Source organism: Aptenodytes patagonicus, chromosome 11, assembly GCF_965638725.1.
Source record: "Aptenodytes patagonicus chromosome 11, bAptPat1.pri.cur, whole genome shotgun sequence".
NCBI classification, from domain to species: Eukaryota; Metazoa; Chordata; class Aves; order Sphenisciformes; family Spheniscidae; genus Aptenodytes; species Aptenodytes patagonicus.
The window spans coordinates 22703168-22728408 of record NC_134959.1 but is presented as its reverse complement, the minus strand read 5'-3'; the positions used below and the strand labels follow the sequence as shown (position 1 = coordinate 22728408).

The 25241-nt window shown below is 44.9% G+C and overlaps 1 protein-coding gene across 4 annotated transcripts; it reads right to left on the bottom strand.

Moving 5' to 3' along the window:
* Positions 1-4547: 4547 nt before the first annotated feature.
* PDPR (pyruvate dehydrogenase phosphatase regulatory subunit) lies at positions 4548-25176 on the bottom strand. Of its 4 annotated transcripts, none has more exons than XM_076349440.1 (18): positions 25148-25176; positions 23884-24180; positions 21382-21515; positions 20326-20407; positions 20072-20235; positions 18947-19068; positions 17976-18093; positions 16469-16618; positions 13493-13685; positions 11805-11929; positions 9999-10154; positions 9763-9896; positions 9220-9368; positions 7767-7879; positions 7305-7399; positions 6565-6654; positions 6101-6283; positions 4548-5125 (listed from the first exon to the last, which is right to left on the bottom strand). In XM_076349440.1, the coding sequence occupies exons 2-18, from the start codon at positions 24108-24110 to the stop codon at positions 4721-4723; spliced, it is 2640 nt and encodes an 879-aa protein (XP_076205555.1). In that variant the 5' UTR covers positions 24111-24180; positions 25148-25176; the 3' UTR covers positions 4548-4720. The 4 variants fall into 4 exon arrangements, with proteins under 4 accessions (XP_076205555.1, XP_076205553.1, XP_076205554.1 ...); XM_076349438.1 differs by having other exon boundaries at positions 23884-24183; positions 25122-25172; XM_076349439.1 differs by having other exon boundaries at positions 25122-25167.
* Positions 25177-25241: the final 65 nt, after the last annotated feature.

Below are 25241 nucleotides of genomic sequence, written 5' to 3'. Positions count from 1 at the left end.
GAGGTCCTACAGCAGCACAGGCTGGAGGTATTGCAGGAGAAGCAACAAGACTGGCAGCAGCTTGAATGCAACAGCAGAAAGGAGGAATCCAGGCTTACACCAAGACTTGGAGATGCAGTGCAAGCTTCACGTAGCCTCCCCTCCTTGCCACAAAATAATAAGAAGAAACTGTCCAACGAGGCACATCAAATCTGGACACTGGAGTCAGCACAGAGAAAACAAGAAGAAACAAAGACTGGCAAAGACAGATGTGAAAATCACTGTAACACACCCTCCTGAAACAGAAAACATAATTCCTAAATAGACCGCTTTAATTTTATCCTCAGATCATTAAATATGAACAATAAAGTCCCTCTTCTCTAATACCATTTTTACTCAAGCCTTTCAGTACTCACTCAAGGACTGACAAAACGTAAGAACTTAAGAAAGGACGCAACAAGGGTAAGACAACATCGATACCTCTGGAGAAATCATTTAATGGAAGAGGCTGCCACACAGGTTCCCCACACTACAGACGACCCTTGGGCAAGCAAGCCCTTCCCAGCGTCCAGGAACGCTGTACGTTTAGAGGGATTCACCACTGCCACGCCAGCAAACCCACTCAGGTGTTGACTTCTGGGGTAAGAAAAAACAAGCCTACGCGTGCCAAGTGCACGCCACCCGCAGTGGCGCATCTCCCCACGGGCCACGCTGTCCTTAACGTTTGTCGCTGATGGGTCATAAGTTTATCCTAAAATGGGTTATGCTCAACCTATAATATTTTAGCCAAAAAGACAAATTATTTTCTCATACTAAACTGCAGTTAGCTTCCCTTCAAGCGTTTCTCTTGCAAAGTTGCCTGCATGAACAAAATCTACAGGACCGTTCCCATTCTGGACAGCGAGACTCAGAGAACTGATAACACCCTCGCAACTGCTACGCACGAGGTGCACAGGGCAGACCTGCTGCTCCTGCTTCAGCACAGAACGAGGCCGTTACCCCTTTCGCTGCAGAGGAGGGGGATGCTATTTTAGTATTTCCCATCCAAGGTTCATAGTCTTACCGTGAGGAATGAGAACAAACCGCCTTTCTCAGCAGAAAGCATTTTAAGGCAGTTTTAAGGATGAGAATCATGAGGTATAATTTTATAGTCCACATTATTTACCATCTTAGATGCTAAGACTGTGTCATAGCAGCTTCCAAGATCCAATTTTCTAATTCTCTAATTTGGAATTGTACTGAAGGTGGTAACTCTTGAACTGATTTTGTTGTTCTTTTTTTAGGCACTCTACTTTTAGTCACCAGATAAAGGGATTAGAGTCTTACATCACCGTTTAATACCTCTGGAAGAAAACGTGACACTGGAAGGACCTTCCTCGGTCTCAGTATCTAGCACTATTTTAAAACATGCTGTACAATTGTCCCCTTGATGGGTATTCAAGTTGGTGAAGGCAAACTATTCTTTTAACATTATAAGGTTAAAAATAGCTGCCAGAAATTAAATTGACTAAGCTTAAACAGCAGCTGAAGACTACAGGTTGGGATATGGAACGAGAATCAGAATTCGTAGCAGGGAAAGCCAGAGGAGGCATTAATGAGCTGCAAGACTGATAATTATCAAACCACCTATTTCTAAGTCTCAAACATAACATTACAGAAAGTGTTGCTATATCTGTTGGCATGATAGAAAATTATTTTCGCTCTCCATTTTTGGTATTGAAAAAGTCAATAGACCTAGACATAAAATAAGCCTAAGCAGACATAATGACAAAAGTAGCTCATAAAACACAATTTTATTGTCAGAACTGCTGTGGGAAGAGACACCCGTATCAAAAGTTGTCCGAGGAACTAACAGGCACCGATAAATTAGGGAAAAGAAAAAAGAATCACAAGGAGGAATATAATCTGGCTGCAACTCAAATGATACTTCAGGAAGGAGTGGTTGGTAGAGGACAGCATGCTGCTAACTTTCCAGTTTGGTCTTAACTAGTTCTAACTCTGCAGAGAACAAACTGAATGCTTCGAGCTAAAATCTCTCTTCAGGAGCTGCATTAAGCACTTCAGCTCGCCTCAGCTGTATACTTTGTTTTCTCCTGAAGAAGTATCATGCCTCACCAGTGACGACAAACGGTCAATAAACTCTAATCGGAAGGGCTGCTCTAAGACACATCCTAAGTACCACATAGAAAACTCTTTGGTTGAACGCCTGCTTCCCTGGATAAGAAAGGCACAGCAGCGTCCCATAAAACCAACGGAGGGACCAAGGTCCTCCTCGGTACGCACATCCAGCACAGGAATAGTGGGATCACAGTATCTCTCTATGTGGGAAAGACATGCAAGAAGTGATTGGATTTTAAACTGCTATTAGATGCCTTATGAACCTTTCATTTCAGCGATTAATTTTAACTCACCAGGCAAAATTTCAATTCAGAGAGCAATCATAGGGAAATTTGGAAGAAATGACAGCCAAGTGGAACCTCCGCCTACAGCAGCCACGCAGAGTACTCTCGGCTGCAAGATCTCAAAAAGCTGTCCTACTGTGGTCACTACATTTCAGAGGCTGGGGAAGTTTTGCATGCCAATTCAAAAATAAGTTTGAAATCCTTAAAGAGGTCACCCACTACAAAGGAATTCACCATTCACAAAGGAGAGCACGCTCGAAGAAGTGACATCTACGTTCAACCTACTACACCCGCATGCTCAAATCCTTAATTCTCTTACACCCTTTCCTGACTCTCCACTCCTAGGTTTCACAGCTTCCTTATCACCCTGGATGGGGCAGCTTGCTCCGACGACCTGTTTTAAGGTGTAAAGGTTTTGGACTTTCACCTTTGCTGCTTTAGGGACATCCGACCCCTTTTGCATGCCGAGAACATCTGGATCATGAACTGGCAGACCACAGACTCAACTGAAGGCATGACCTGAAGCAACTAATGCAGCAGAAAACAAACTTAAAACAAGAACCGGGGAAGGTTTTGAGCTCATATTTACACCACTGATGCTCGCCATTTAACTGGAAAAGAAAGTGCCCAAAAAAGGTTCTAGATAGAGAGGAAGTGTTCGCCATGGCTGACAGGGCAGACATCAGTGCCTGGTTGTGTTTGAACTCCAGACAGAAAGCTGCTGGAGCAGAAAGACCACGACGAGTATGCGAGTGGCAGAGGCAGGGAAAACGTTTAACACATCTTTTTCATGTAAATAAAGAGAATCTTTGCTTTTGATTGTGCTCACAATGGGAAGAGGAAAAAGAAGAAGATGTAAATGCGCACAGTACCGTTCAGCATCCCCCCACTTCTTTACCATCAGTGTTTGAATCGGCGCATTTTGACACTTGAAGAAGGGGTGAATCCCAGCTGCGCTACCTGAAGCATCTGTATGAGGAGCGTGACGGCAAAGAGCTTTGCTGAAGGAAAGTGATTTGTAATCCCACTGCCACACTCCCTGCACTCCCTCTATGAGATCCCTTCAGCTGAGGTACTACCAAGGCAGAGAAGTAAGAAGTGCAACAGATTTGAGCAGAAAAACAGAAGACAACTTCTCGAGTCTGACAGGAGCTGCTGAGATGCTTTTTCACCACCAGAAGAAAACCCAGTGGTGTTTCTTGCAATACTGCCAGCACCACAGGTGAGACAAATGCTGGGTCTTTTCCTCTACTTTCAAAATAACTACGGGCAGCTAAAAAAAATAGATGATGTCCCCTCCTCTCCTGCTGCTCAAGTTCCCCAAACCAACACAAGTTTTACATGAAACTTGTGTTCACTGCATGAGCCTCGCCAGATGAGCTCGACTGAGTCACATAAACAAAGGAAACTGAAAGAAAATCCCCAAAGAGACTGTATACCGTGCAGCTGAAAGAGAAGCAGCATTTCAACACTGCTATTAACATTAAACACTAACATCTGTCCTTGTTAGAAATCAGTATTTTTGCTAATAAAAAAAAAAAAACAAACGCCATTCCTTTATAGAAGTGAAACACACATGTTGATCTTCAATTATATTTATAGCAGGCCATTTAGTTTCAGTGACCCCACGCAAAAAATCCAATCCCAACAACAACAACAAACTTACCAGCGCTTAACTGCCATCTCAATGATCTGATGATTAAACCTACTCGACTCCCTGTTAGGGAAAAAAAAATGGTGGACAAAGGGGGGCAGTGACAGGCTGGACTATACCAAAACCTGTCTCTTGGCCGCTGCTCACACAACGCTATGTCTCGTGCCAGTGAGGTAGCTGATCGTTCTATTGCTGTGTGCATCGACGCACCGACCCCTCTACAACATGATATGCGGAGAGCAGGGTGAAGTCACAGCATTCGTCTGAACTGCAGGCAGCAAATACCTGCTGTCCCGTGCCTTACGCTGGAGAGGAGAGAGGAAGGGTGTAGTCCTCAGGGGTTCACCCGAACCCTTCCCATCGCCGTAAGGCTAGGGCCTCTGGCGGGGTTCACTCCTATACAGGCTTCCCATGGACTTCTGGACGCATGCTCAGCGCTGTGCTTCATCCACTGGGGCACGTGGGAGCCTGGCAAGCAAAGGGTTGAAGGAGGGAGACAGACAGGGTTGAGAAAGGTTGAAAATTAAAGTTTTAAAATATACAAAATGTAACACACTGGAAAAAGTTTAAAAGTTGCAAGACAAGAAAGGAAAAGAAAGAAATATATGGGGTGAGGAGAAAGGACTGGAAGGTGGTGGGAGAAGACTCCAACTTGGGAAAAGGAGCGGGTCGGGTCTAGTCAGCACTACTCCCTCTGGTAGCCACTCAGTTCCACCTCATCCTTGCGGCGACGGTGCGTGAAGAGGGAGCTGAAGGGGTAGAGCTTGGCTTTGGCCTGGAAGCGCTGCCCAGCAATGTCGATCTCATACTCGCCCTGGTTGATGAAGTCAGTTGTCACCACCAGCTGTTCTCCTGTCTTCTCGTTGAAGTGCTGCACGAAGCCGAGGCAGACGTGGCGCTCCAGAGTGTAGCTGTAGGCACTGCTGGTGGTCTTGCCCACGTACCGGCCGTTGCGGAAAATGGGCTCCCCCCACCAGGGCCAGAGGTCCATATCTGTGTCATGGTCCTCAAGAATGAACATAGTGAAGCGCTTGTACACACCGTTCTGCTTCTGTTCCAACAGTGCTTCCTGGCCAACAAACTGCATTCCCTGTGGAGAAAAGGAAGCATCAGCCGATGAAAGGAACAGGATCTGTAGCAGCTGCTGAGTTTCAGCAGACAAGCTTACTGACACAAGGTGAATTTGCGCATGGAACTCATGCCCTATCAAGACAGGCTGCTTCTACAGGCAAGAAGCCCAGCTCAGACAGAAGCTTTCCTGTCATGTTTGTTGTTCCAGATGTTAAAAGACACAAAAATATTTGTGAAGTGGGCCTTCAAAAAATTCATTCTAATTTTCACTGTAGTGAAAACATGTCACCATTCTAGTTTTTGCCATCTTTCTGGTTCCAGAGGTCTACCATGTTTTATAAACCGGGGGAAACTGTAACAACATACGAAATTTGTGTCCCTAATCACTACATTCCCTTCTCTGAATTATTTGATACACGCATTTGTTTTGGCTCGTGCAAAGATGCGAGAAAGAAGGCAACAAGCAAGTGACAGAGATGGCACCTGCCACCACAACAAGCAGGATACAACTCTAGGCTGTTCTATGTTTTAATAAAAATAGAGAACTCCCCTGTTTTAGTAAAAATAGAGAACACCTGTTCTTGGCGCCTATCCTCATATTTAACTTCATTAAACGCCACTTGGTGCACAGGCTGGCTTTTGCTTCATCAGATTGGGAAAACAGCTGGGAGAAACATGAACTCTGAGCATCTGAAAGGTACGCAGCACCCGCACTGTACTGAGCATTGCACACATGAGCAACACAGGGCGCTACACAGATCACTGGGAACGCTGCCCAGAAAGGAGGAAGGCAGAATATTTTTGATATTTCTAGCACCTTTATGAAATACAAGAATATAGTTCATAGTTACGCACTGCACACAGCTCTATCAAAAAAATGATCTATCTACCCACTTGGATGGCAGTCTTTTCGGTTCAGTACCGCTCTCTCCCACCCACCCCTGCTGCAATAGCAGACCCCACTGCAGGAGGTGATTTCAGTTTTCCACTGTACCTTTTCCAGCTTGACCTGGAACTCGCGTCCACACTCCATAGGAGTGGTAAAGGCATCCAGATCCTGGCCCCAGAATGCAAAGAACTTCTCAATGCGCAGGCTGCGGAGCGCGTAATAACCGGCGTTCCGAATCCCGTACTTCTGTCCCATGTTCATCACCTCATTGTACACGTGAAGGGCGTACTGCAAAGGAAGGGTGAAACACAGAGCTGCAGACGAACACCAGGAGAGAGCAACAGCATCTGACACACCACCATGGATGTTACTGTGCCCGGCCTCCGAAGCACAAGAGGTCTGCCCGACTGGAATGCTATACAAAGCAGGGAAACTCCCCCTGGTGCCTGCAGGCAGCTTTCCCATGGCACAGACCAGACATTTCATTACCCTGAGTCAACTTGGAAAGTGTTTCTGATTATGCATGCAAGCAACTCTTCTAATTAGCTAAGGCTACAGTGTACTCTTACCTCTATGGGGATATAAAGCATGAATCCAGGTTCTCCTGTGTGAGTGATACTCATCACACGGATGCCATTAGCATAGCCCACGCTCATCTCCTGCAGAATCAGAGGGGGTGAAATCATCCAAACTGGAACACAGCACAGAGATCCAGAAGGAGCACAATGCATAATGCAAACCACACTGGCCCGCTCTCTCCCCCTCCTCACTGCAGTTCACCACCAGCACATACTTGCGAAGAATTTAAATTTAAAAATTCAAACAGTGATACCACATTATCCAGACTTCTTAATCACTCAATGACACTTGGCAATAAGCCCTGGTACTAGGTCAGGAAAGGCTTGTATTCTAGATACAAGACAGAAGTTGAATGGCAGCTATCTGCTCAGCCTTTTAATGTGACAGGAGACAATGACTCCCGAGTCACCGATCCCAGCTGCCCCTCTGACTGACAGCTTCATAATTGATTATATGAAATATGCCAAGATATCAAATGGCACCAAGCCTACAGTGAGTGGAATATTGAAAACAAATGCATATTCACCTATATAGCTAGCAAGCAGAGCCCAAAGAGAAATATTTAAAGTGAGCCTAGTGAGTACATTACCAACATAGCTCAGTAACTGCAGTAAATCTATATGTAAATCTAAATTCCCCTCTAACTACCCAAAACATAATTCTTCCCTTCCTTCCACACATGCTTCAAAAAACCTAGCAGAGCGAGGAGGAAGGAAGCAGAGTCACTCACCTTGCAAAAGAGAGAGGGAAAGTGTTCTGGAGTTATCGGGGCATATGACAACTCTGACAAGACATCCACAGCACGAGGGCCGATCAGATTGAGAGCTACGGAGGGGAAGATACCAGTATTAGGATGAGACTGGAGAGATCTTGCCCGGCGTCTAACTTGCATATACGCATGCCGCAATTTCTAAAGTCTTAGTGTTTATTGAACTAACGGGTACATTTACATTTAAGAATGGAGGAAAGAGTCATTAAACTCTCTCTCCTGACAGTCCGCAGGAAGGGAAAGCCGTCTCCCAGCTCATGGCTTGCTAGAAGGAGGTTTCTGAATTGCTGTTTTCATCCAACCGTTTGGAAAGGAGACCCAGCCACCACTCTACACACCTTAGACAATTAACTGGCATGCAGCACAAGACACCATTTGTGATTTCAGGCTGTATAAGGAGGTCTGCTTTCAGTGAGTTCTTACCCGTGTACTTCCAGGTCACGTCTTCCATGGTCAGGGTGCTGTCATCGGGCAAGCGGTTCTTCAGCCAGGCCCAGCAGTGGACTTGTTGGTCAGTAGGGGAAATCATGAAGAAGCTGGAACAGACAAATTGAAACCAAGAAACAATGAATGGACAGCCACAAGATGATTCAGTTCATTCTTTGTCCACGAACTACTGGAGCCATTCAGCAGCTTCCAAGCTAACAGGAGACCAAAACAAGCTGGTTTGCAAAAACCACAGCTAAAGTCTCTGGATCACTGCCATCACATCTGTCATGACAAGAAACCCCAGCCTTCCAGCGTTAGCAGTGGTCTGGTGACAAGAAGTGACTAGAAGGGGAACACAGGCAGTTCTACAGAAAGTTCACAGGGTATCTCAAAAATCACAGTCATTTTGCAGAAGGTATTCGCAGCTCTTCACCACCAGTGATTCTGTCTACTCTGACAGTCAGAAGAGTGCTTGGTTCACACAGCAATTTCTTGTTTCAGCAGAAGTCTTTTCACACACAATGGTGGTTATTATTAACAGTTTCCAAAAACAGAACTCCACTTGATATGTGAAAATGAGCTACTTGTTGTGTAAGTCTCTTTCACACAAACCGAGAGTTAAAGTACATTATTGACAGAGATAACATCTGCAGGAATGACTAGGCAAGGAGGCAAGCTACTGGTTTCACACAGAGAAGGACAATACTTTTAAGCAATACATGAATGCAGATAGAAGAGGAAGAGAAAGAAAAGCTGTTTCTAATTGAAAGAGCAGCAAAGAATGCTTTCACACCAAAACAATGAAAACATGCATAGAAAACAGTCCAGAGAAATAAAACCAACACACAGCTGGGACGTGCCCATGAAAAAGTTTTTAAAAATGAGAAGGTTTTTTTTATTAAATGTCAAAGAGAGCCCAAACTGTTGAGTCTAAGGATGAGATCCTGTGATCATGTCAGTTTGCACCAGAGAGCACAAAAATGAACCACGAGAGACTGCAGAGCTGGGAATGAGAGTAACCATACTACAATGCAATTTGAAATAATCCAAAAGGAGTATTTTCACCACGGAATTCCAATGAGGAGATTGGCCAGGAGCCAATGAGGAACCGTTTGGTTTGCACTTTAAATGATTACCTAAACTAATAAACTCTAATGACTGCCGAAAACAATTTGTCTTTCAGTTGAGAAACTAAACGTCTCAAGGCCTAACATTTTGCAGAAATCTATGTTCATCTGTAGTCCCAGAAAGAGGCGTATTTTCCCCAATATGCGTAAACTCAGGAGCTCCCTCTCATTTGGGTTACTGAATTAGGAATGTAAGTGGAGAATTACAACTTTTCTTTTTTCTTTACAGTGGTGAAAAAAGTTTATGATCTCCATTATGAGGTTCTTAAAGGCTCCAACACCCGAAGGGTGGCAGATAAAGATGCTGCCTGCATACCTACCTGCGTTTGCTCAACCGTGCTATGCTGCAGTCATTCTCATAACCTCCTTTCTCATTAAGCATGCCTGTATGCACAACATGCCCAACTGGCACATCCAGGTCATTTGAGAAGAGATACTGCAGATTCTCCAGGGCCTGGTCTCCTGTGGACTACAGGAATTGCAAGGGGGAGAAAGTCAGATAAGCCGTCTGAGCCATACAAATCCAGTGGGGCAGTTTAAGACCGCATCAACGTCCTGGCCCAAATTCTTTCGATTCGTAATGATAGTGACACTGATGTCTGGAGCGCAATAGGGTACAAGGGTGACATATTGCTGGAGGTCAAATTCTATTTATAGACCAAGCCGGTATTTCTGTAAACTGGGCCTTTGACAGACAAAAAGCAATCTATGCTAAATAGTGTGGTACAACCTGAATTTGGTCATGCAGCTTGACTTCCTCTGTCTATCCTCAATAGGACACACAGAATTCTGCAAAAGCAGTCGATAATGAACTAAAGGCCACCTTTACCAGGCTGATGCTTTGTCGCTTCCCAGGTACTTACGCTTATTTCAAACTTGGTAAAAGACGACATGTCAATGACACAAACCGCTTCCTTACAGCACTTGACTTCGGAACCCACAATATCAAACCAGTCTGGTTTGTAAAAGGTTTTGCTCTGATCCAAATCCAACAGATCTAATGTAAAGAAGAATCAAAGGGACAATTCATAAACTGGATGAACTAAGACCTTACGCAGACCAACAGGGATGCACTAGGCAGAGGAAAACATGATCTCACCTTTCCCAGGTGGGACAAAATACTTGACTCTCTCAAATCCGTGCTTCTCCATCCACCTTGCTCCCTGTGCATCCAGACGGTCGTACAATGGTGAAGTACGCAGCTGCCTGCCGGTCTGGAAGTCCCAACGGGGAACTTTCAGATCACACATGAGGGCTGCAATGGTCACAAAGTTCCATTATTAGGCAAAGTGATCATCTTTATCTAAAATTTTCTTCCAGATTATCAATAAACATACTTACTAATATCTGAACCATTAATGAAATTCCCTCAGAACAGTTCTGACCTTCCTTTTCTGTTTTTGAAAACTGACAAACCTCTTTTGATCCGTTTATAGCTATTCAAAATCAGAGTAACAATTGGCACAGAATGCTTATATTTATAGATACTTATGGTCTCATGACAATACTGCCAAGATAACAAAAACTCTCTATTTTTCATTAAGTCATGTTGACTGGCATTAATTATACATGATTCTTCCCTGACAGCGCACTATATCAGACGCTTATCATTTTGACAATACGAATGCTGGGGTAGGCAGCCCACAGCTACAAGGATCATCTAATTTATCTTCTTAAATATTGGCAGTTCAGCCTTTTCTAATTATTGAAGCTTTTCCAAATGGCTCCTATACCTTTTCACCCAATACAGAATATTCTTATTTAGAAAACAAGTTACCCTAATAAATGTTTAGCATCCTCCCTGGTTACCAGTGGGGATTAATAACTCAAGCATGCTTGAATACTTCTTTATAAATGTTAAGTTTCTGCGTAGGTCATAAACTGCTTAAAATTGAAGATGAGCCAAATATTTCTTACTGAATACTTCTATTGGCTTTGCCTCACAGCTAATGATTTAATGATTTTATTGGCATTATCTGGTATTGGTACTCCCGAAAGAGTGGGTAGAGGGAAAAATAGATTAGAATGGGAATGTAAGACGGCAGAAATTGAATATAGTACTTATCTTGTAAAAACTAGAGTGATTCTGTAGCTATCGGAATCGAGATTTGTATTGGAAAGCAACTGCAGAACAATGCCAAGAGTATAAAGTGATTTTTCCGGGAGGAATGTCAAAGCATAAGGTTTTCATTTCCTGGATATAGCAGGGCTAAGAGGTTTACCCAACTTCTCTGCTTTCACCCAAACACATGTTTTTAGTTTAGACTTGGTATTCAAATAATCGTTCATGTTTTGCAACTTGTGGAGCACTTTGTACTTCTATTTGAAACTTGAAAAGAGGTTGTCCACATTATCTCAGGACAGATAATCAAACAATAGGAGGAAACCAAGTATGGCTTTAGACAGGAGCAATGACATCTCAAATCTATTCTGCAAGGTATTTATCGCAAACTTTGACAGAATATGTCTATGCAGACTTCCTGAATGATGCAAGATAACTGGATCACATACTCGTAAGTTGGAAGTGACAGTATTTCCACACTGTAATGATGTGCAAAGAACAACAGTGTTTGAGAGAGCGTAATATTCCCAGTTAAGACCTTGGTATTGTTCTATTAGGCTGGAGTCCTACAAAGATACGCACAAGTTTCCCCATACCAGAGGCAAAGCACAGAAATAGGAGAGAGCACGGTACCAACAGCATTTCTTTAAGAAAAGTTAGTAAGAACACCGCTAATACAAAATACCCCATCCTTTCCTTTCTCCTGGGAAGAGGCTGTATTGCCACAAAGGAGGCCAGGAAGAAGGAAAATGGTTCTCAGAGTGATGACAGAGGAGAGACAGTGCAGCAAAGAGGAAAATCTTGGACATCCTGGCCAGCACTGAATGCAGAGGCCTCACTTACGCATTACTTCCATCACACGGTGACGGAGGAAAGTGCGACTGCTCTGAAGGGTACCAAAACGTTTCAAATCCAGAGGCCAGACATTTTCTGACGGATACCCATTTACCATCCACTCTGCCAGGTACCTGATGGAAGAAGTAAAGAAAGACTGAGATATCAGCCAATGCCTTAAGGGAAAGAGTCTAGCTTTGAAGTCAGAAGCAAGGCAACTTGGACATGAGAATTTCTTGCAGTAGGGAGAGAGAAGACAACTAACATGGTATTCTAAATACTAGCAGAATCTGCAAAGTTCCCTTTACAAAACCCATCCACCAGATTTCCAAATTATTAATTTCCCATTAGGATGAAATATACAGGGCAGCAGAAAGTTAAGGACACGTGGTAAATGAAGCCAGAGCCTGGACAGGTAGCCTGGCTGACACTATGTCAAGTCCTCGGGCTACGCTACAAAAGGAGGTGCGGAGTACGTCTGGGTTGTAGTTAGGAGGCTGACTGCTTTGTCATTTTTCAGTACCTGGTGTAGGCTCAGCCACAAACCATCAGTGACAGCATTCCTTTCAGCACGAGGTGCCAGCCAAGTTATGTTTAGCTACACTTCTAGCAGTGAAGGAGGAAGGCATGCTCCAGAGCTAAAGGACAAAGGCAGCTCAGACCAAAGCAGAGCAGAAGGATCTGTTCACAGTCAGTAAACAGAAAAACAAAGGGGTTTGAGACTGATCATTAAAAGTTACATTAGCAAGCTAAGCTGCTTATCCTGAGGCTGTAGCAACAAACGGACAAATAGTGCTTTTACCTTCAGAAATTATTTTGCTTCTTAGAGAACCTCACTGCAGAGATTCTCTATATTTTATATGACAAAGAAAAAAATCATGAGTTGCTTCCCTGGTGAGTTAAATTATTAGACAACGGACAGAAACTAGCGGAGACAAATGCAGATACTAACACCTGCCATGAAAAATGAGAAGCTTGTTAAGAAGGCTGTACGGCAGAAGGGATGCTGGGTTGCCAAAACCAAATGGCAATCAGAGGGAGTGATGATCATTCTGCAAGCAACTTTCCTGCTGGGATCACACTTATATGCCTGTCAAAGTATTTGCATTAACACAGAAACTGGATTTTACTGGGAAATGATTCCATCCCTAGCTCACTGGCAGAGGACAGTCTTTAACAGTACTGGCAGCACTGGCATCACATATGCGGTGCTTCATCTGCATCAGATTCACTCTGCTTCCAAAGAAATTAACTGCTGTGTCCACTTGAATGATCTAAGGACTTCAATCAAATAATAAATTAAAGGGGATCATGGACTACAGAAGATGAGGGAATATGTGCTTTGCTAAGCTTTTATCTCTTCCTGGTAGATAAAAAAAAAAAAATCAGACCAGTTAGCTCTGAGGAAGCTTACTTGATCCCCAGCAGGCTGCTGATCACCGAGATGTGATGCCCAAGGAGAGGTGTGCAGGATAGGAGGAGAGTCGAACACAGATTTGGAATACACACAGGAGAACATAATCAGAACATGGCAACCGCTCCTCTCCTTCACTCAAGTTGGAAACGAAAGAGAAGTCTTTTGTCAGAGAGGAGGTGACAAATACTGACCAGAACATTCTACACAGAAGGATCACCTGAGCAGTCTCTTTTCTTGGTTAAAACCTTACTTACACACATAACAGTGATAAACCACTTACTTGCCTGCTCCCCCACCATATGAGATACCAGCTGAGTTCATGCCAGCCAGAACGAAGTAGCCCCGCACGGTGGGTGACTCTCCCATGATGCACCGCATATCTGGTGTGAAGGACTCTGGGCAATTCACTAACTGCATGATCTGCAGAGCCTCCAAATCCGGCATCCTGCGCAGAAGGGCACTCAGAAGTGGTTCTAGGACCCAAGACAAACAAAAAAAAAGACAAAAAGTCACAGCCTTCAGTCTCGATGCACTGCACCTTCAAACTGGACAGCACGACAGAGGCATGCTGCTATCAACAGATGGAAACTGCTTCCATGTTTCGATACAGTCGCAGGATAAACCATTTACCTGCTGGAATCAAACTACTCGAAATGGATCACACGGTATACCGTAAAAGCAGCCATACCGATCCAGACCAAGAGCCCAGTATTGTTTTCAACAGTGCAAGAGCGTGTTCAGTTTTGTTAGGAAAACAACAGGAACAGACACCAAATAGATACCTAGCGAGGAATAAGAACAGGCAAATCTATATGACGCTTGTCCCACGTGCTCTGCCAGCCTCCGCTTACCATCATCAGCTCAGAGGTTTTCCTAAAAACCTGGTATGTTTTCCCTATTGAGTAACCCCTAAATCGATCTCTCTTCTAAGTACTTGACCAGTCTTCCCCAAACTCATGAAAACATCCTACAGAGGCTGACAAGGAGTTCCACGTATTTAGTTATTTGTTGTACGAGGAATCACCTCCTTTTGTTTTGAAATTCACACTCAATTAACTTTTTTTGATGCCTCCCAGTTGGCATAATAGAAGAGATGGTGAACAGGAGATCCCCATCTATCCTGCCCATCTCATTCAAGATTTCATAGACCTCTGTTTATTTCCCTTCTGTCATCTCTTTTTCCCAGCTCACTCAGTCATTCCTCACTTGGAAACTGTTCCAAGCTTTGATCAGCCTCTTGCTGCTCTTTCACCAGGCCTTCTCCAGTCATACCACACCCTCTGGAGACAGGGAGCCTAGAACAACAACTAGTATCTGGCAAACCAAGGATTTAGTCTTGCATAATGATTGTGTTTTCTGCTCCTTTCCTAATAATTCCTAACTTGTCTTTTGCTGTGACTGCTGCTGAGCTGATGTCTTCACAGAACTAATACAACCCCAAGGTCAGTTCAAAGCCCATCATTTTGTACGGTGAAAATAAGACCATCCCTCCACACACCCCCACACACTTGCGTCACTTCACATTTATCCTCATTGAACTTCTTGCCACTTCATTGCCCAGTCATGCTGGAAAGGTCCTTCGGCAATTCTTCAGTCTGACATTTGAGAGCGTTAATGAAGGGATTAGCTATCTACTTTGTTTTTCTTGTCCAGAAGTTACCTCTGTGTAGTACTCCAGATAAAAGCCCTCAAGATTCAGCACTAATAACACTCCTCCACTTTACACACAAGCAGTAAAATAATCAGATTTCACATTACCTAAGAAGCTACGAACAGAAACAGTCTTTCTGACCTGCTCTTTTTCTTCCCTCTCTCATGCATTAGAATTCCAGAGTGAGAGCCTGTAGTTACAGACTCTTTTTTTTATTGATAAAAAGAGAGATCAGTGTTAGATTTGTTCTCAAATCCAGCCCAACATTTAAGCAACTGTACAGGCTATTTTAAAATCAAAAGGTGTTCCAACGAAAGAGATCAAAGCAGTAATGCAAGAGCTCAAACCACAGGAACTGCAGGCCTAGAAAAGGATCAAATATTGGCTGAGTAAGCTCTGACTCTGCTCAACTGTCCGGTATGTTTGAACTGATAAAAGGGTAATGCTGGAACATAGCATGCAGTTGCTTCCAAAACTTGGGCAATTTGTGGGCACCGACAAGCAGTGCCTTTTCATTTCAGCAGTACCTAGAAAATCAAAAAGGAAGTGGGTGCAGAGCTCGAGCAACTCCTTAGTGAAGCTAATATCTTCAAGCAAGTCTGTAGGCATCTCTAGATCTAAAAACCTTTAGCGTATGCCAGCACAAAACTGCACCCCACCCTGGCTCCACCCCCTGGAATTTAAAGTTTTACGGTATCAATACGGTATCCCACAGAAATGAAAGTAAAATGAATCAATTTAACCTGGGGAACAGCTGGAAGAACATACTACCACTGCAGAAAGGAATCAGTGAAAATCCATCCGTGCCTACAGTCACACACAGAGGCATGCGCATTCACAAGGGATGCAAAGAGCTCTGACACAAGGGAAAACTGGATCCCTGAAAAAAAGGCAAATTTGAAGATGAGAGGGCACACTCAAACTTATCAGGCATAAAAGAGGGGGGAAAAAAAAAAGGGACTCATAAACCATGTTATGTTCCTTCCTACAGAAAGAGCCCTCCATGTAAAAGTACATACAGAATATAAAAATAGAATCAAATAAAACAGGAAGAGAAAGACAGAACATTTGGAATATAATAAACCACCACTGTCAATGGTGGGATGAAGCCTGGGAAGCAACAATACCAAATGCTGTCCACAAAGCAACCGCCACCGAAGGAAATGCACTTGGCAGTCACTGCTGGAGAGAGCTGCAGAAACAAAATACCACGGCTACACAGCAGGTCAACAGTGTTGATCTACAGCGTCACAAGAGGAGCAGCATGTGGCACTGACAGTCAAAAATCAAATGAAATGGAAGAACAGCGCTGGAAAGTTTATGTAGTACCTCGCTGCACTAGAGGACATTAATATATGCTGAGGGTCAGCCGGTGTTTTTAAATACTACACAGGCATCAATGTAGTCCTTGGTAAAGGCGTTTTACACAAATTACTGACAAATGAAGGGATGAATGAATTTGAGAGAACGTTCATCTTTCCCACACCTTTCAGGTAAAGGTAGACACATGCTAGCTGGTCAACAACAGCCTGCGTTGTTGCTAACTCTGCCTTCTGCTGAAGCCACGTGTTTCATTGCTGTGGGAATCTTTCCTCCCTAACGTACCAAAATGATCCCAGTCTTCTTGAAGGTTCTGAATCTCCAGCTGGTTCCGTCCCTCCGTGAAGAGAGGTTTGGGGTTTTTCTCAAAGCCTCCCGAGAGGATGCCACCTTGCCAGTTGCGTATGTAGATCCTGCCATCTGGGTCTACGATAGCTGCGGAGGGAAGAAAAGAGGTGGGAAGGGAATTGAGAGAAGGGATAGCTATCTCAGGCTGCTGCTCCACAAACACCAATGATGGGGTCTGGTGAGAGGCTGGGCCAAGCTAGCGGCCCCCTGACATGAGAAGGGACGGTCTCCATCCCCCAGCCCCACACTTTCGCACCATTTTGGTTCTCACGTGACGCCTTGGTGAGCCAGTTTAGATTACTAAACCAGCATTAACTCCCGCCACGACCATGCATGTTAACTTTTGGGCAGCACAGTAAACTGAATTGAACCTGAAGAGCACCCAAGCCAGCAGGACAGCGTTACCAGGAGTGGGAGGACACAAGAGGGAATCAGATCCCTTGTGGCACCGATAAGCTATTATACTGGCTTAGTTCCACTGGAACTGCACCCAAGACCAGACCTTCCACCAAGAGATGTCTTGCCCTCCCCCTCTTTCTCTTCCTATATTAAGAACAGTTAATTTTAATGGGGACACATCACTGATCCAGTTTGCTGCAGGCCACCAGCACAAAGAACGTGGGCAGCACTGGGGTGAGGACAAGCAGTCAGGTCGGGATTGCTTCTTCCAGTGGTAGTGCCAACTTGAAGCATTTATGATACTCCACCTGACATGTTCCATAGCAATCTTTCCCATGTACAGAACAGCTGTGAAAATATATATATATATATATATGTAAAACTCAATCAAGTAAAAGTGAAGCACTCAGGGACTCTGGGCAGAGCTGGATTCCCTGGGGAGTATATACATTACTCACTAGAGGCAGAAACTCTCGCTAAAGACTGAGAGTAAATAAGCAAAGCTTTCTACTTCCCAACTACAGTTTTCAAACACAAGGGCTTTTCTTTAAGAGATCCAAAAGCCAGAACATGGGGGAGGAGCAATTACCTCAAGTGCTTTGGTTGCCCCTACAGCTCATAGACATGTAAATGCCATTGTAAAGCCTTAGCTTCAGTTGGAGGAAAGGAATAGATGGGCCATTTGGGGACAGCAGCCTGCAAGGAAAACATAGTGCCAAGGCTAGCACCCTCTCCAGCCCACAAACGCAATAATCCAAGTCTCAGACACACCTACTAGTCAAGCTAGAGTCAAGGTCATTCTCCTGCTAAGATGACCGACTCTGAAAATCAATTTCTGCAGCGAAAGCTTTCCCAAGAGTAAGGAAAGAGATTCCACCACTGAAAGAGGATATTCAGAGCAATTCAGCTAGAATGCACTTCACAATCCCAAAGGAGCTGAGAACTGATAGCCCTTAGTTGGCCTTTATGTCATAAACTATGCATCACCTTGCAAAGGCAGATATAATTCACCAAGAAAAGTGAGGTAGAGCAGAAGAATCCTTACTTGGTAAGTTGCTTGCCAGAGGTTCCTTCAAAGGATGTGTCAGGAGGTAGAAGTGTTCACAGGCATGGAGTGGGATATTGACTGGTTCCTCCCCAGAGTGGCCCAACTCATAGGCCCACTGCAGTAAAAAAGTGCATGTTAGAATGCAAAAGAAGAAAACTAACTCCAACAAAAAAAAGGCAGGACAAAAGCAGAGGTCCTCTCTGTGGGTTTGCTTTCATAAAAGGCCAAATAAGATTTGGTTTAGTCCCTTAAATCTTAAACAGACACACATTTTTTCTCTTTGCTTAGAATTTGAAGTGTTTAGGACAAAGACGCTTTTTCTGTTGCTCACATAAGATCTAGAAAAGTGGGGCCCTGATTCAAGACTAAGAAGTATCAACTTACAATACAAAAGCAAAACAAGATCTGTACACCAAAGTCAACACTATGCTCAGGCTCTAGAAGCAGAATAGTCAGGATTTAGGTGCCTAGGCTGCCAAGACCCCATACGAACAGGACAGCCAGCTGCAAGCTGAGAAACAGCAACTGTCAGATGTATTTTCAGACTGGAGAAGACATGACACTAAGAAAAACAACAGAAAAAGGAACTTTCGGCGTGTGTGTGAGAGAGGAAGAGAAGGGTAGAGACTTAACTGTCTCACTAAGAGCCAAAGCAAAACTCTTCCTGTCAGAAGGGTGCACCCCCCAGGACAGAGACCACGGGCAGAGCTGTACCAACAGGCTGCAGGGTGCTCCTCAGCAGGTTAACATCCAGTCTTTGCTGCCAAGCAAACAGCAAGCACTGCTTTCTTCCTTCACACCCCTGCTGGTCTAAGAAGCTGAATAACATGACTTTGATCTACTCCAGTAAACCAAGCCGAAGCACAAACCGTAAAAAAGAAAAAAAAAGGAAAACAAAAAAACCCCCGAGGAAAATGCACATGTTCTTAACCAAAAGAAAAAGGAAAGACAAATTTTGATAATTCAACCTGGCCAGCACAGTTGATGAAGTACTGGCATTGAATCTGTCCTCTGTCGGTCTCGACTCCAGTCACACGACCCTTCTGGACCGAGACATGACTGACACTCGTCCGTTCATGAATCTGGACACCTGAAGGGGACATAAGAAAGCCAGTATACCACAAGCCTTCTTTCTGATGTGTCAGGCTGCTAACATTAAACCCTTAACCTCAACCTAAATGCTTATTTTCTCTTTAAGACAAAATTTCTATTCTTGACCCAGTAATTCTGAAGTGAAACCCTGTTACTCGTAAAATGTCACGCACACAATTTGTACATAATTTAAAGGCTGAGGCTGTGATGAGTTACAGTACTTTTTCCCATGTGAGAATCTGGGTGATAAATATAGCCTAGTATCAACAACATGAAAAAAAGCGTCTCAGCTACGGATTTCTTTCCATTACAATTCCTTTATGCAACAGTCTGTAGTTTCAGATGGCAAGACTGGTTCTTTTATGGGAAATCAGTCGTTTTGTGAAAAAAATCAATTAACAGTATGCAAAAAAAGCCGGACTAAAAGAACCGAAGAGAGGTATCTTCCCAAGTAGCTTCTTCCAATCTGATGGACTTTCATCCTTAACGAGCTTCTGTTATCGCATCTAACCTTTCTCCCACTTTTAGACCCCTCCAAATTTGCCCAAGTGCTGGGCAAACAGCCTTTATTACTACGCTTCCAAACTCATTTCCAAAGCATATGCACCCTGTGAAATATTCCACAAGGACTCAGCCACACCTTTTCATTTGCAGACAATTAAAACTCTTTTGATGTGTAATTTTGAGTCAGGTCCTACGAAGGATTGTTTTTATGATAAAAGAGTGTGTGCTTATTCAGGGAAATATATAACAAGTAAGGACAACAAACTGGTGTTTGATCTAGCACAGCAGCTCTGTAAAGATTCAGTATGTTAAAAAAAATTCAGCCTTTTTTTGAGAAAAAATAGATTTTAAAGAATCTGAACGTTATAGAAATAACCAAGTTTTGGTCTTCAGTGCTCAGTTAGAATACCGAAAGAGATGCAGAGCATAATTTTCTTTTACAGAAAGAAGATAACTACCATGCAGGAGATTACTCTATAGATAAAAAAACCTCATACCATTCCGTGAGGCAGCGGTTGCCAGAGCCAGACTCACATTGGCAGATGACACGAGTGCATCTTCTGGCACATACATGGCCCCCACAAGGTCATGGATGTTGATCAGTGGGTGGAGCTGTGCCACTTGCTTTGGGGTGATAATTTCACAAGGTATCCCCATTACACTGCCACAGAACATAAGAAAAATGCCGTCATTAGTCTTGCAGGAGAGCCGGTGCAAACTTAAGATCAGTTATGTTTCCTCTTATACGTACTTCAGTGATGAAGCAACGCGTTTCAGGGAGATTAGTCGATCCTGAGTCTGAGCCAGTGAAATAGAGCCTGTCTTCACGTACCCTATGACAATGACCAAAGTCAAGTCAGATTCGGACAGGATCTTGAATTCCTTTTAATCTCAGACCCCCTGCTTTAATATAATGGCAGACCCGTTGCTTCCACGACTCAGGACCCTGGAAATCCCAGATCCCCAAATAACTTTACACGCTTATCAGCTAGTAACTAAAAACTGCATTAGCCAACTTTTCAAAAAAGCAATTTAATTTTGACTTGTGTTCTAAATCTTTCTACTACATTTACTCATGTTTATAAAAAAAATTAAACTTCACACATGGTACCTATTAAAAGAGAGAGAGGTTACTGGCAAAAAAGTGATCTAATAACTACTCAGAAGAATAAAACCTCAACAACTAAATGCATTTTGTGACTCCACCACCTGCAATAGATTAATACTATAATCTTAATTACAGGCACAGTTATTAACCTCTGTTGAGCCTGACATATATCACAAGTCCTTGTCAGCAGAAAACTTTCAGTGACCAAGTTCCTCCTATCAGGTACATGCCTGAGCGTCTTGGAGGGAGAGGGAGAATTTCAACACAATGTTTTCTTGTTATTTCCAGGGTGAGACTAGAGTAAGATATCTTGCTTTGCCTATGCTTTAGTGCTTCTGTTAATCTTTTTCTCTTTTTGAGAAGTGAATCGGTGCAGAAAATGGGCCAGCTGCTCGGGTCACTGCAATATACTTTTTAGCGTCCTTGCGAAAATTCACCTACGTTTGCCCAAGTTACAGACAGCATAAAAAAACGATCACAGTTTGCAGGTAGTCTGCCTTCGGTTTGCCCATCCGATACCCTTCTTCCCACTCTTCTGGTTACATTAGTAACATCCCCTTGCATCTGATTCGGTCCAAATGTATCGTTTTTGAGCAGGAACCACCAACCCTTAAGACACTGTAAAATTACATTCATGTTTCAGTGTCAATACTTCGATTCCGTTTCCCACAGATTACTCAATGATTACACTTTTAGTACCTGTTTTTACTCCCGTCTCTTGTTCCAGCTGCTGGTAGAGCTTGTTTGAATAGTCTGCCATCTTCAGCTCTATGGACACGTGCCTGGCAGTGCTCACGATGCCAGCACAGAAGCGAGTGGTACCAGCGGCCAATCTGCAGGAGAAGTTGCAAAGGCGGCCTCATCCGGCGGAGAGGCAAGCGCCCCCCGTCAGGCTGCTCCAGCGGCTCTGCTGACAGCACAAACCAGACAGCAACCTCTCCCCCAAACATATCAGACCAAAAGCTGGGAGTTGGACGATGCGGGGATAACGCAACCTCTAGAATGCTTTTCCTTTAGCTCACTTTTGAAAAAGCACTGTATTCCGAAACCACTTCTCTTTAACTAGTCCTAAACACTGAAATTTTTCAAAGAAAGCACTTGAAAAAAAATCACCTTACGCTCAAGTCCACCTGCCTACCTGATTCTTTCTTTCTCCAAAGCAGGATTTCCCTCAAATGAAAATTAACTTGGATCTCAGTCTTGCCTCTCTGCAGTTTACAGTAAGAACAAGTCCCTCTCACTGTGCAGCAACTGCCGTAGATAGGTACACGTATTTCTTGTCCCTTTTTAAACTGCCCTTAAGCCACTGTCCATCTAACTATTTGGCGAAGGGCTGCTGTAGAGCTAGAAACCCATTAAAAACTCCCTGCAGCATAGACAGGTGAAGACAAAGCCAATTAGATTTAAGTGTCTCTCTCGCGACCCTGCTTCAACAATACTTCCAAGTCATCTTTCCTGCTGCGAAAGCAATCCTGCATTTTTCCACTTGCCTATGCAAGCCTTCGACAAGACTGCTTTTGGCCTAGCGCGCCCATGTTCTCTCAGAAATTCAACTGAAGAATCAGTCGAGTAAGGTATTCTTTTTGCTACATCCCTACTCAAGTCACAACCGAAACAGCTGAAGCACGGTCTCACCACGCTGTGCTTCACGTAAGACGTTTCTGCTAATGCAATGTTGTTCTTTTTCCTTGAGCACATGCACGGACTGAGCTTGTACAGCATCTAACTCAATGAAGATCGGTAACGGGGTATTCATACCCCACTCCAGGCTAGTAACGGTTATGTTTCCAGACAAATGAAGCCTAGCAGCTAATTTCACTCGAAAGGACACCGCTCACAAGGTCTCAGATGAGACTACCCGATTTCCTCTCTTTGCAGCTATAAAGAACTTGATGCTGCCTGCTTCCCAGCCATGCAAAGTCAAGGAGTCACAGCTAATTATTCTTGAAGGCAGCATCGGGTGGGAAGCTCTAAGCTAGACGGTAAATATTCTCGGTCCAGCACTTGATTCAGAGTCTTAGAAGCTGCTGTGATAAACACCTCTTCAAACCCCCAAAGTCCTAGCACTGTCTCATGCCGGAGGTCCCCAAACCGCTTAATGAAAACACCACGAATCCACCTCCGAAACGGAAATCTAAAGAACAGGTGAGGGCCGCGCAGTCAGCTTTCAACAGGACCTATGTACGCTGCAACAGACTGCAGATCCAACTCACCGAGGAGCGCACAGAGACTCGTATTCAGCCAAAGTGTCGCGGCCTTAGCCTTTTAACAGACAGGCGCTAAATCCTGCAACAGACAAAACTAGGCAACCCGAGCCTTTAACCAGCTTACAGGGTGACGTTTTAGTGACATCTGCTTATAACCTCTGCAGCTCCTGCAATCTCTTTTGAGCTTTGCTAGTGGTGTAATACTTTACATATGTACCACATCCTACTTCTAGAGATGGTCAACAGATGATTTACACAGATTTTTAGTTCTCCTAAAATGGTCCATCTTTGCCAGCTGCATTGTCTTTTACACGATTACCTGTGATTACGCCAGAGCAGATGGATATCTCCCGAAGGAACTGCGGTCCACGGAAAACCCAGGCCAGGGCAGAGTTCTCCTGACGGGAACTGCAGCCCATGGAGGACCCAACACTGGAGCCCAGTACCGATCATACCCCCACCATTCACCCCCTGCGCTTCTTGGGGCAGAGTGGGGGGGGCAGAAGACCCCGGAGCGCAGGAGTGAAGTTGAGCATGGGAAAGGAAAGGTGGTGTTTTAATGTCTGGGTTTTGTTTCTCACTACCTGAATCTATTTTAACTGGCATGAAATAAAAGTAATTCTTTAATTATGTTAGTTAATTCTCCCTAAGGCAAGTCTGTTTTGCCCACGGCAGTAATTGGTAAGCAATCTCTGTGTCCGCGGAGCTTTCTCAGCCTACTTTCTCCCCGCCTCGCTGAGGAGGGGAAGCGAGTGGCCGTGTGGGAGTTTGGCCCTTAACCAAGGCTAACCCACCACAATCACACAAGGGATACCCTTCACCTGGCAGGTCTGCCCTGTGCTCGGGAAGAAGTAGTGAGCGTCGTTACTAATGTTCAGCATGAGCTTACTCCATGGGTCCAAGTCCAGGTGAAGAGGTAGGAATAACACATTACAGCAGATGCTGCTACGCACGGAAGTCCTGTTTCTTTGGTTTTGTTACCAGAAATCCTTACCTGCCCTGCTCAAGTAAGACTATATCCTTCCAACCCATCTTGGAAAGGTGATACGCCACGGAAGTGCCCATGATTCCACCACCACAGATGACAACCTGCGCCTGTGCTGGCAAGGAAACCGGGTGAGGTTCTGCTGTACTTGAGGTACTTCGCCGGGAGCAGGTCATTCTTCTCCATTTTGGGTTAGCCGCCCGCCACCGGACATCCGACAATAATCGGAGAAACATCCCGGCAGCTATTTGTCAGTTTTCTTAAAGCACCACCTAGACGTGTTCAGACGTTAATTCAGTGCCGCTCCTTCTAGGAAGGAAAAGATGAGAATCACGTTACCACTTATCTTATTATATACAAGGTTGGCAGCGGCAAATATCACGTGGTGTGTCAGGTATAAGTGGACACGGGAAAGCTGATGAGTAAACACACAGGAGAGCACCTATTTGGTCCTGAAACAACAGTCTTGCTATTAAGATTTAAACTTAGATCGTATAGTGGGTACAGAGTATTACACCTTTGCTTTTGACGGCAGTGTAACGTGACAATGAGCAAAGAACCAGCTGGAAAAGAACGGCGAGAACGCTCTCACACCAACAACAGGTAGATCAGAGAAAGCCAGCGGGCACAGAACGTGCTCTGAAATCTTTCATAAAGGCTGAGGTTAACAGGGCGCAAATAAGCTGGATTATTAATGCTGTCAGGCCTTTACCTGAGGAAGGAAGCAAAGCCTGTCAGCAGAGTAACTGGAAGAAGGAACTGGAGACGCGCTTCCCTGATAACGTTAGTTTTACCACAAGACGTTACCCGGGACCCCTGACTGCGGCAACGCCACGCAGCAGCTCAGACCGGTGACCAAAGTCAAATTTAACACCGTGCCCGCGCGAAGCAGGTTTTTGCCGTAGGCTCCTGGTTTCTCTTATCCGCAGCCTGCCACACGCCACAGATCCGTATCGGGAAGGCGGCACGGCGCCTGACGGGAAGGGTGTCAGGGCGGGAAGGGGGCCAGCAGCAGCGGAGCCCCGCCGGCAGCCCCGGAGGCGGGGGAGCCGCCGCCGCCTTGGCCCGCTCGCCTCCCCGCCGGGGCCCCCGACCCCAGGGAGCGGGGCAGGCCCGCGGCCGAACGCCGCGGGGCGGCCGGGAGGGGGAGGTCAGGGGCAAGGAGCGGTGCCGGCGGCTGCCGGGGGAGCGGGCCGGGGCCGCGGGGACGGCGGGGCCGCGGGGACGGCGGGGCGGCGCCGGCTCACCTGGGGGAGTGGGAGGCCTGACTGACCTTCCGCGCTTTACGGCCGCCAGCCGCGGCGCGACAGCCGCCCCGGCGCGCTGCGTCAACCGCCCGCCGGCCAATCCCCAGCTCGGCGGCGGGG